This window comes from Gossypium raimondii, chromosome 4 (genome assembly GCF_025698545.1).
Source record: "Gossypium raimondii isolate GPD5lz chromosome 4, ASM2569854v1, whole genome shotgun sequence".
Classification (NCBI taxonomy): domain Eukaryota; kingdom Viridiplantae; phylum Streptophyta; class Magnoliopsida; order Malvales; family Malvaceae; genus Gossypium; species Gossypium raimondii.
The window spans coordinates 42019706-42031796 of record NC_068568.1 but is presented as its reverse complement, the minus strand read 5'-3'; the positions used below and the strand labels follow the sequence as shown (position 1 = coordinate 42031796).

Genomic DNA, 12091 nt, shown 5'->3' with positions numbered 1-12091 from the left:
GTGGTCCACTCGAGGACGTTGAAATGGAAAACGAAACCGTGCCCATGACTACAATAGGGACAAGCAACCTCCAATTTTTGCTTTCCTCGGTCGCGTCGCCTCGCACATCTCCCTATATAACGTTGCCAAGACGGCAGACCTCCAACTCAGTTCACCAGCTGCTTTAAAATCAACGAGTTTCAGCAGCCATCTTAGATGTACGCGGCTCTTTGACAAGTCGGGCATCAGATAACCTCTAATTAGCTGAAGAATGTATGCCCGAGCATATCGAATTCTTTCTATTTCGGTTGAATCTTCATCCGGATCCGGAAATGTGTCTCGTAACCAGCCCTTCTCGATCTTACCTCCCTCCATTTTCTCCGGAATAGTGCCCAAAAGCTCGTAGCACACCGCAAGCCAATCGCTAGATTGGGCAGACCCGGTGACTGGGTACCCCTCCACTGGCAATCCCAATTGCAGACTGACATCTTCCAAAATGATAGTGCACTCTCCACATGGAAGATGGAATGTGTGCGTCTCGGGTCTCCACCTCTCGATCAACGCACTGATTAGTTTCGGGTCCATCTTGCATCCCCGACCTACCGTCGCCATGTGCCAAAAACCCGCTTCCCGCAGGTAGTTCTCTACCAACGGTGATGGAGGAGCATGCATATTCCGGATATTGCATTATCCGATCTACAGACTTTTATAACAAATAATAACTTAATAATTATCTAAAAATGCATAAATAAAAAATTCTTAAATAATATTTAAAAATTAAATTTAACGCTTACCATTTTCATTTGTTCCACCGATATGTGATGCTTATCAAGACGAGTCAATTCTCCGGCCATTGCTGAAATCGTACAAATTTTTACGGTTTAAAAAAATTTAAAAAAAATAAAAATTATTTAAAAATAAGGATTTATGAGAAATTTAAGAGGAACTTGAGAGCAAATTGAAAATAAATATGGATTTGAGAGAAATTTTGAAGGAATTTGAGAGCAAATTGAGAGGAAATTTAGAAGAAATTGAGAGGGAATTTGAGAGAGGATTAGTTTGTGAAAAAAAAAAGGTGGGGGTATTTATAGTTTTTTTTTACCGTTGGGGGGGTAACGGTCAATTTTTTGACCGTTACCTTTATTCACGTATGAGGGCAAATCAGCGGCCACGTCGGTAGCTTTTGTCGACGTGGACACAAATCACGTCCTCTGAAGCGCGATTTGTTACCATGTCAGCAAAGCGAGCTGACGTTGCCGCGATTTGCTGGCACGTACCTTGACATCGCGCTGACGTGGACGTGATTTCGAGAAAAAGGGCCCATTTCGATAAATTTAAAAAAATTAAACTTTTTTTTAGTAAATTGCCCCCAACTTTTCCGGGAATGAAATATACTCATTTGACCACTCTTTTTTTCTTGAGAAAGAAAAATTGAACTCAAATTGCATTCTTTCACCATTTTATCCACTCAGACCCATTTTCAGTAGCTTACCACGTTGCCCATAGTAGGCAATGACATGATGTGTAAGCATTTAACTGGCTGCTTTATCATTACATGATAATCCAATTTAGTTCCTAACCAGCCATATATATAAGTCGGTAGAGGCAAATTAACTTCTCATTTAAGACATATTCTGATATTCTTTGTTTCGGGCTCTTCATTTTTTGCTCCTTCTTACCAAGTAAAGCTTGAAAGATGGTTAGTGCTGATACTGCAAGAACTATCGTAGGGATCATTGGTAAGTTCTTTCCGATCTTAAAACTCTTCTTCTTTAGTGATTAATGTTTATCCTATTGGAGTTTAGTATTCCGAATCCTATTTGTGATGTTTTGTTTTGCAGGAAATGTTATCTCATTCTTCCTATTTGCATCACCACTGTAAAATCTCTCTCTCAAAACCCTTTTTTCATTTTTTTTTGTATTGTTTATATTTGCATGAAAACTCTTGAAAATGTGGAAAATAAGAATACTTTAATTCCTTTTACAAAATAATTAATAAGTAGTCTTTGTTTGCTGTCCTTATGAAACCCACAAGTTGAGATAAGCCCAATGTTTTGGAGTAAAGGAATGTTCTAGGTGTTTCACCCCCTTAGTTCTTCACGACCCACTTGTACAGTCTTTTGATTTTTTTTCTCTTCATATAATTTAGCCACAGGGGTAGAGAGAGAGAGAGGGGAGTTTCGTTATGGATTATATTTTATTTATGACAGACCAACATTTGTGAAGATATACAAGAAGATGGCAGTGGAGGAATTCAAGCCAGATCCTTACATAGCAACTGCAATGAATTGCATGTTGTGGATATTCTACGGCTTACCAATGGTTCATCCCGATAGCATCCTTGTTGTCACCATTAATAGCATTGGACTTGCAATGGAGCTCATTTATCTCTCCATTTTCTTCCTTTATGCCCCCAATAAAGGCCGAGTAAGTACCTCACTTTCCCACCCATTTTCTAACCTTTTCTTTCATACATCATTCCTACACATGTGTTCATGAATTGAATTTTATATATAAAATTGAAATTGCAGGCCAAGGTTATTGGATGGCTTGCCCTAGAGATTTTATTTTTGGGTGTTGTAGCCGCATGCACGTTGACATTGCGCAAAACCCATGCCCAAAGATCGGACCTTGTTGGAATTCTTTGTGTCATATTTGGAGTATTAATGTATGCTTCACCTCTTACCGTTATGGTATGTCATTTTTCTTTTTATCTTTTCCCTTCTTTTTCCTATATTATTTGCTTTTAATTAATGGGTCATAGGGTCTAAATTTAGACTATTTGGATGATAATCATATTTACCATACTAGTAAAAATAAAAATAAAATTAGAATCCATTTATACATGCTTATATCTCGGTTAAAATTTATTTATTAACTATATATTTTAGAATATGGGTAATTATTTGGAATAATTTTTAATTCCATAAGTACAACTTAAATTTTGTCACACGTATTATTTATTTTAAAATTTTTAAAACACAATTTAAAGGCACATGAAAAAATCCTAAATCCCACTTGTGAAATTAAAACTTTCCACTACCAGTGTATCAAAAGTATTTTTAATATTTATTAAACATAAAAGAAGAGACATAGCGTGCCAATTGCATTTCTCTTTTATAAATAGGAAATTATTTGGTACATTGGTAATGGAATTTTAGACTACATAAATAGGATTAAGGAGTTGATAAGTGTCTTATAGGAATATAGTAAAATATTAAAAAAAGGCACATATCAATTTTTTAATGCTGCTTGTGAAATAAAAAATAAATACATTGTTAATGCATCAAATGCTCACCCTTTATAAATATCATTTTAATAATTATCACATACATAATTTATCAAATATTTTAGACTCATAAGTAAATTTAAGGTGTGACAAGTGTTTTATAAAATGTAGTAAAAAATAAAAATAAAATGATATTTCTCACACTCTCAGCCTACTTGTGATCTATCAAATAATTACAATTTTGGATTGCACTTACAAATTTAGAAAATAACTTTGATACATTATGAATGATAATTTAGATTTTATCCCTAAATTAATAAATTGATCCCTCGGGAAATAATTAAGTTATATTTTGAGTTTTTTTTCAATTTAATATAATATATATGTTTATTAATTTTACAGAGGAAGGTGATTAAAACAAAGAGTGTAAAATACATGCCATTTTACCTCTCATTAGCCAACTTTCTTAATGGAGTTATTTGGGTCACATATGCACTCATTCGCTTTGATCTCTATATATTGGTAAGAATATATAAGCCAAAATAACCTCAAAAATATATATGAATTTATTTTGAGATTTTTCTTTTCTTTTACATATTAAGTTATCGACTTCTAATTTATGGGTCAAAAAGCATTTTAGACTTTTTTATGATGAATTTATTTAGGCATAAATAAAATAATAATAACAATTTATTTGAGTGTAATAAAATGTATTTTAAAAAGAAAAAATAGGTGAAGCATATTGTTTTATTAAATTTTAATATGTTTGGTTGATGATGTAGATTGGAAATGGATTGGGGGCACTATCTGGAGCAATACAGTTGATTCTGTATGCTTGCTACTTCAAGTCTACCCCAAAAGACGATGATGAAAACGGCGTCGTCGAGCCATCTGAGCTTCAACTCTCCGGCGGCAATGGACCGTCTAGACCAACAGTTTGATCGTTTATATATATATGTGTGTCAAAAGGCAAAAAAAGGACTCTTAAATATTTTCCAAGTAAATTAACACGAATATGCATGTAAAGATTTTCATAGTGTTTTTAGAGGATTTTTCTTTTTCCTTTTTTTAAATAGAAATAGAAAAGATAAAAATTTCGTCCGAGTTCTTTGGTGGCAAGCTGAACGTACGGCTGTAGAAGATATATGCTTATATTCAAAATTAGTCTCTGAAATATGCCTCTTTCTTACTTCATAAGCCCTATTAAAGGTTCAAAGCAATAGGCTCCAGTTGAAGACATTGAGCCAATATTGCCTCCTGCATTAAGAAGAAGAAGACCACCAGGGAGGCCTAATAAAAATAGGAAGAAGGAAGCTGATGAATTTACTACTGGTAAAGTCAGCAAAAAAAGATGGGAAGAAATGCTACAACAAGAGAATATATGATTGAATCAGGTTCTGACTATGCATTAATTTTCTAATGCATCACATTTTAATTTGCATATGCCATGAAAGCTATTTATAGTAACTATTTTCATCTGCTGCGACAGGTCCTCAATCTTCAAGGTCTTTCCAAGCTAGAAGCATATGTTGGGAAAATTCCGTTTATAAAGAGATTTTGTTGTATACTATTTTTTTTTTTCAAATCGTGTAGTTGTGATATTTATAATAATAAGTTTTTTATTAAATTTTTATTTATGTTTTAAAATAAGTCGTTTAAATTATTTTCTTGACTTTCTACAACACGTTCTTTTCTATTATTCTTGAACTTTAGGTTTGTTTAGAGTATAGGCTCTAAATTTCTAGACCAAGAAACACAATGAAAACTCTATCAATATTCAAGTGGGGAAGATCAATATCTCTTTATGGGCTAAAAACTTAGAGCAAACTCTCTCAAAAATAAAATTTATTTGTAGAATAAATCTCACTAAAATTTGACAAAGTAACAATGCTTTGTGTCGTTTTATTTGACCTAACTCATAGTCTCTATTTATAGAGAAAAAACACAACAATTTTAGCTGAACAAGAAGAAACCAAATAATAATATTTTATTAAAAAACACATAGTCCTACCAGGACTAATAGGGGCGGGCGACAGCACACTTCCATGTATATTGGGCTTATTGTGCCTTATCCATGTATTGTACAAGTATATGTTTTTCTTTAATCTTTTAAACTATTTAATTTAATTTTCACTTCGGACTTCAATTAATTAATTGCAATCAATTAAATAATAATTTAAAAAAAATTAACATCCAAGTCATCTCTTGTTCGTAGTGAGAAAACACTCACTGTAGATATGATATATGCGATCTATTTCTCTGATTCATCGTTTTCATTTATTCATAGTATCATTTCAAATGCAAACCGTCAAGAGTTATACCGAGTTAGCAAAGGTATTGATTGAATATATATAATTAGGGCTCAAATAATTTCTAATTAAGTTTCGACTTTTTGTCTATTAATTTACAACATCATTTAGTCAATGAGTCAATCCATTAAAAGTGTCATGACTAAACTCTCCTCAATATATATTATTACGAAAGCAACTCATTAAGTGCTCATCAACTGACATTGTCATATGTGTGTTACTCGTATAGGATATCATTAATCTCTTTAGGTTAAATTCGTTCACCTAATATAATCCTATTTTATCTCATGATAACCATTACATCTTACTTCATGAAAAAATTGGTTACTAACAAATAGAAATTTAATAATTTTTCCTAAAACAAACGACCTATGACCATATTATTTTTCCATCTATGTAATACCTATAAGAGGATATTATTTACCCTTTATTGGGCTATGAACTCCACTATTCTAAATGAGGTCATGCCATGTAGAAGTCTTATACCCAATGCACCAGCTTTTGGCTCTATTATCAATTGATCTCAAGCTTTTCGTACATCAAAGTATACGAGTCACGCATAATCAGTCACTTACTCAATATTGAGATAAGCCACACTATGAATGTCATAAGTGAATAAGTCTACAAACAAATCTAAGATTTCTTCTATTTGGGTCATGTTCAATGTCTTGTCAGTCCAGATAATCACACCTATGTTTTTATTTATGGGAGTCATTCGTTCTGATACTCATTTAGACTTGATAGACGACATAATAGTCATTTAATTGATTTGCTCAATTTCGATTTATTAGAAAACGAACCATTTAAATTGCTTACTAATATAAGTTATCTTCTCACATTGTGACTTGGTCATATAGTGCAATTTAATATTAGTTAAACGTTAGATAACCAACGAACCAATATTGTTTTATACATTTTGCTTTATGTGCAAAAATCATCAAAAACAAATACGAATGATCTTAACGTGAACGATAAAATTTTATTAAATCAATCTAATTAACATTAACAAAAAAAAAATTGCACTAAGCACTAGATCCTAACACCAACAACCAAATCTAACATCCATCTATTACTATTGTTAGATGGATCCGAAGTCAAGAAAGTTTTTTTTGTCTCCAACCCTACTACAGAAGACTCACTTAGTGCAAAGAGGCCAAAGACTGATTGAAGATACTTGAATATATTTTGTATGTTTTTTGAGCATTGATTGTTTCAGACCTGATAAATGCTCTTATATTTGACTGTCTGTTGACCATATGTTTTTGCTACACAAGACACACATGGTACAGAAACAGTATATGTTGCATTGGCTGTAATTTCTAGTTTAATTTTGTGTCAACTTTTTTATAGTTGTTGATTTTACAGATGACCAGTTTAGGTATTTTTTGGCAGCTTATTAAGCAGGGCAGTTTTTTGTATCAGCTTTTGGTTGGTTAGTGAAGTTGTAGAATAGTCATTAAGTAAATTGAAGTTTACAGTATGAAACATCGATTTTGTAAGTACTTACCATATTCAATGGAATGAAATTTCTTATTTTCTGCAAGTTGAACACTAATTTTGTACCTTCTTCCAATAATATTAGACGCTTATATTCTTACAAACTTTCATGTTGCAACTTGATAGACGATGAAACACTTATTATGTATCCTTTTTACAATATTTTCGCTTCATACATGTGGAGGGGAGTTGGGTCTTAGACCCTCGAAGAAATATATTGTCCCATTCAGATATTTTATCCCCCTACTTCGAGGAGAGCCGAAAGGGTTCACAGAATTAGGAGTGCCTCAGTTGATATAGATACGGCCTGTAAATTCATTAGAGAGGTGTGAGTATTATTAGAAGTATTAATTATGCATTCTATCTACATCAATCGAGGTACTCCCCAACTTCATAAATTCTTTAGGTTCTACTTGGAATAAAGAGATAAAATCCCTTAATAGGACAATACCTTCCATGGAAGGTCGAAGACCCAACTTCCCTCAACAATAAAATAATAAACTATCCTTCTAATTAATATTTAATTTGGAACTTGAAAAAATAACAACATTGAGCTCAACCATGGATTCTCAATTCCATACTTTTGAAACTGATTTTTATATTCTAAATTTCATCTCAAAATCCCATCACAACCCATATTACATTTGGTTCACCTTCGTTTACAAAAAAGCAACCCTAACCTCTCTAAACCTACACTAAGAAGCCAAACTAATACAAGATAAACCTTACTCCACAAACCAATAGGACTATTCAATCTCATTTTTCTCCCAAAAACTTCACTTCATCATCCAAACTAACATCAACGTAGCAACCAAAGCAAATAATCACATTATCCACACCTTCCTTCTCTCCATCTCCATTGTTCTAATTTTTCTTAACAGCCCAAGCAGCACAACTCTTGCACGAGGTGTCATGGGCGGATCATAATTAAAAAACCTACATGAATTACAAAATTGGTGGCCGAAGTTTTCTCAAAAAAAAAAAAAAAAATCTTCTGCTTGGGTTATCATTAGACCATGACATTCTTAAATCAATCAAATTTCCACACAAAAAGCATACCGGATGAAATCGGGTAACACCATTTTTTCCTCCTCCTTCCTTCTTTGTCGGCCTCTTCTTTTTCCTTGGCTTCATTGTTGTTGTGTCTAGAAAGAAACAAATAAGCTGAAGGCCGCCAATTTTAGGGTTTTGGTCTTAGAAAGGGTTAATTTTAAATTTAATTTTCTAGTTTCTTATTTTATGATAACAGACGAATGATACTTTGTGCTTATGTGGAAAACTTAACATGCCACTTGATTTCTCTATTAAGTTTGTCACCACTTTTAACAATCGAGGGATCAAAATGTTGTAAGTTAATTACTATGCTGTAATTTTCATGGTTCAATTGTAAAAAAGAAAATTAACCAAAATCATGTGAATTTATCCTATTTTTAATATAAAAAGATTAGATCTGTTTCGTATTCAATTTAATTATCTAATCATAATATAAAATCTATTTGTGATATTAGTTCATAGCATACCGTTGATGCGGGTAAAAAATTTATGTAATATATTTACTTATAATCGACACTAAGTAAATGTTATGACGTGTCGAATTAAGTCCCATGTATTTTTTTTATTTCATATAAAAATAATTATACCTCAAAATATGAATTGCTTAATTTGGTAAAATAAAGATGTTTTAATTATTTAATAACTTAATTAGTACCCACTATGGATAAGACAGACAGTGAAAAGGATTATATATGTATTAATTATAGATTGGATATATTCTATCAAATTTAATATTGTGATAGACCAATTACAGTAATTGAAGGTGATTAATGTTGAAATTTTGAGTTAATTGAACTTATAAATGCTCAATCCAAAAAATCTGTTTATTTAAATTAATATTTATTATTTAATTAGTAATTCAAACTGAGTCAAACCGGTTTGAATATTGATCAAAAATTTTAAAATTTATATTTGAATAAAATTGAATAATTTGTAAAATCTTAACTGAAGCTGACATGGCAAAATTGTATTGGCTAAATGGAAATTTGGAAAGACGAAAATCTTCTCGATTTAATAAGAATACATTGATATTCAGGTAATGGCAGCAGTCGTAATTTAGATGAAATCCAACACCGAATTAATATCCTCCGTAACAACAAACACACAAACGATTTAAACGCCGCGTCTTGCTTCCCCAGTTCTCCCCAATTATCCAAAGCCACGACGCCATGCAATTTGCATGCACAAAAAATAGTACCAAATTTTATAAAGGAATTAGAATTTAATTAGGATTAGTGGATAATTAAAATTTCGTGTTTCAAAAAAGGAATTTTAGTTTAAAAGGGTAAAATCTTATCTACGCGGATTTCTACTCCAACTCAAAATCCTTCTCTATCTCTTCCTTTATATATAACTTTCAAATCTGTTTCATCCTTCATCCTTCATCCTTCATCCTCTCCTTTTCTCTCGTTACTGCTTAAGCCTTCGAAGATGGGACTTGCTCGCAATGTCGTTGGCATTATTGGTAATTTATGTTTCTCTGTTGAGTTTTGGAGCTTTTAGAGGTTTTGAATAGTTTTTTTTTTTGTGTGTGTTGATTTTGATCGTGATTAGAAGCTTTGAAGATGTTTTGAAGCTTTGATCAACAGCGATCGATGTTTTGTTAATCGTTTTCCTTTTTTTTTTTTCGTTCGATAAGCCAATATAGTTTTCAAACTTCTTTTCAGTTTTTCATTAACTAAATATGAACTTTAGTGTTCTTTAGTGCTCATGAGGTTAAGTTTTGGAGATTTTAGAGGTTTTAATTGCTTTTTTGTTGAATTTCATCATGATAATTAAGCGATGAGTTGACGTTAATGCGTTTAGATTTACTGGAGTTTAAAAGCTTTGATAAGAGTTTTCAAAATTCTTTTCAGCTTTTCATTAAGTAAATATGAACTTAAATGTTTATCATGTTAAGTTTTTACATTATTAATGAATCTACGATTCTATGAAGATCGAAGACTGGAGAGGTTTTCTTTTTTCTGTTTGACGTTGTTTGGTTTATTTATATATTTATATATTGTTTTGCAGGGAATGTCATCTCCTTCGGCCTCTTCCTCTCGCCAGTGTACTCATCTTCTGTCTAATTATCTTGCTATGAATTTATTATTTTATTTTTTTTATTTTAGATTTACCTAATTAAAAGCTTAACGAATAGCTGGTAAAAAAAAAGCTTAACAAATTTCCTTTTCTGGTCCGTAGTAAATTTATTACTATAATTCTAAAAGTATTATAGACTTAAATCTCTTATTCCTTTTCCAGGTGTTGTATATATAGAATGATAAATGATTATATAAATATACCTATAAATTGAGTTTTTTTCTTGAATATGTGAATATATATAATGAAGTTTTTCTTTTTCATAACTTTTTCTTTTGGTTCAAAATTCTCACTGACAATTGTTGGTTTTTGGGAATAAATGTTAATAGGCCAACTTTTTTCCGAATTTATAAGAACAAGGCAGTTGAGGAGTTTCAGCCATACCCGTATTTGTGCACAGTTCTGAACTGTATTTTCTGGATGTTTTATGGTCTTCCCATTGTTAAAAAAGACAACATTCTAGTCTTGACCATCAACAGCGTTGGCCTTGTCATTGAGTTGCTCTACTTAACCGTATACGTGGTTTATGCTAATGATCGGAAGAAAAGGGTAATTATACATGAACCTTAATTTGCATGCTTATTGGCCTTTACATTCTTTTCTATTTTATCAAATTCACCGTATGTATGTATAAAGATTGAACGTAGGCATCATTATTGGTAGAATTTTAGGATGAGAACATTTGTTAGATTGAACTTACGCATCAATATTTGGTATGTGGTTTTGGGGTTTTAAATATTGTGTTTTTTTTATTGTTATTTCAGCTTCGTGTTGCTCATATCCTCTTGGCTGAAGCAGCATTGACAGTAGCCGTTGTTCTCATTGCAATGCTCTGCTTCGACAAACACAGATCTCTTTTCGTTGGAATTATAGCTGATGTTTTTAACATCATTATGTATGCTGCACCTCTAGGCATCTGGGTAAAAATCTTCTTTTTAAATATTCATATCCATAATCAGATATATGCATGGTGGAAAACATATTTAACCGTCTTTGATTTTGGGCATTGTATTAACAGAAAAAAGTTATCACTACAAAAAGTGTGGAGTATATGCCATTCTGGCTCTCAGTCGCAGGCTTATCTAATGGCATCTGTTGGACCATCTATGGCCTCATACCATTTGATCTCTTCCTCCTGGTAATAAGTTAAAACTAAAATAATAATGATGATACTAATAATTAATTAACTAATTAATTAAATTAATAATGTGAGTATTGTGGATGTTTGTAGGTAAGCAATGGGCTAGGAGCAATATTTGGTGTGATTCAGCTGGGTTTATATTGTTACTTTTACTTCTATGGGGAGAAGAATAGTAAAGAGGGAGCGAAGAAGCAATCAGAGGTTCAGCTCTCTAATCACCCCACGGGAGCAGCCTGAAAACTTTAAAGCCCCTTTCTATTTTGAGTTCCAAAGGGAACAAAAACTTTAATTTTCAATTTTGCTTCTTTTTTTTATTATTATTTTTTTTTAGTTTTCAAGTAGTCCAGAGGATTTCTAAGTTTTGGTTTATGCTTTATGACTTGGTTACCTTGCCTATTGGTAATGGATTAGGTTTAATTCTTTTCTTTTCTTTTCTTTTCATATGCTTTATTTGGATATTTTTCATATAATTTGGAATTGCCCTATTTTTTCTATTTCCTCTTATGATTTTTGCCAATTCTCATGCTCGATTGGTCCATTAAAAATTCGAATGCTGATATCTGCCTCAATATTTTGGTAAAAAAAATTATAAATTTATTTTATTTTTTATAATGCATATACATTGCATTAAATTTTATTTAAAGGGAGAGATTTCTTTTTGGTTAAAAATCGAAATATGCAATATATTATTTATGGTTAATATCTTTTTCCTTTTCATGTACCAAAAAGATAGCTTTCCATTTTTGCACACGCAATGTTTTATGTTGAGTAATTCATAATATGGGCAATGTCAAAATTTCA

The 12091-nt window shown here is 31.8% G+C and overlaps 2 protein-coding genes across 2 annotated transcripts; both read left to right on the top strand.

Moving 5' to 3' along the window:
• Positions 1-2109: 2109 nt before the first annotated feature.
• LOC105780271 (bidirectional sugar transporter SWEET4) lies at positions 2110-4707 on the top strand (the record flags this gene model as incomplete). Its single annotated transcript, XM_012604498.2, has 4 exons — positions 2110-2406; positions 2511-2672; positions 3611-3730; positions 3991-4707. Coding segments are annotated over 4 exons (738 nt in total), but the record flags the coding sequence as incomplete, so codon positions are not given.
• A 4791-nt stretch (positions 4708-9498) lies between these two features.
• On the top strand, positions 9499-11781 carry LOC105780273 (bidirectional sugar transporter SWEET6b). Its single transcript, XM_012604500.2, has 6 exons — positions 9499-9532; positions 10081-10117; positions 10479-10698; positions 10914-11069; positions 11168-11287; positions 11381-11781. The coding sequence occupies exons 1-6, from the start codon at positions 9499-9501 to the stop codon at positions 11525-11527; spliced, it is 714 nt and encodes a 237-aa protein (XP_012459954.1). The 3' UTR covers positions 11528-11781.
• The last annotated feature ends 310 nt before the right edge of the window (positions 11782-12091 follow it).

Coding starts and splice junctions, on each gene's coding strand:
- LOC105780273 (XM_012604500.2), top strand. CDS start 9,499: ATGGGACTTGCTCGCAATGTCGTTGGCATTATTG. Junction 10,118..10,478: donor GGCCTCTTCCTCTCGCCAGT/GTACTCATCTTC, acceptor AAATGTTAATAG/GCCAACTTTTTTCCGAATTT. Junction 11,288..11,380: donor CATTTGATCTCTTCCTCCTG/GTAATAAGTTAA, acceptor GGATGTTTGTAG/GTAAGCAATGGGCTAGGAGC.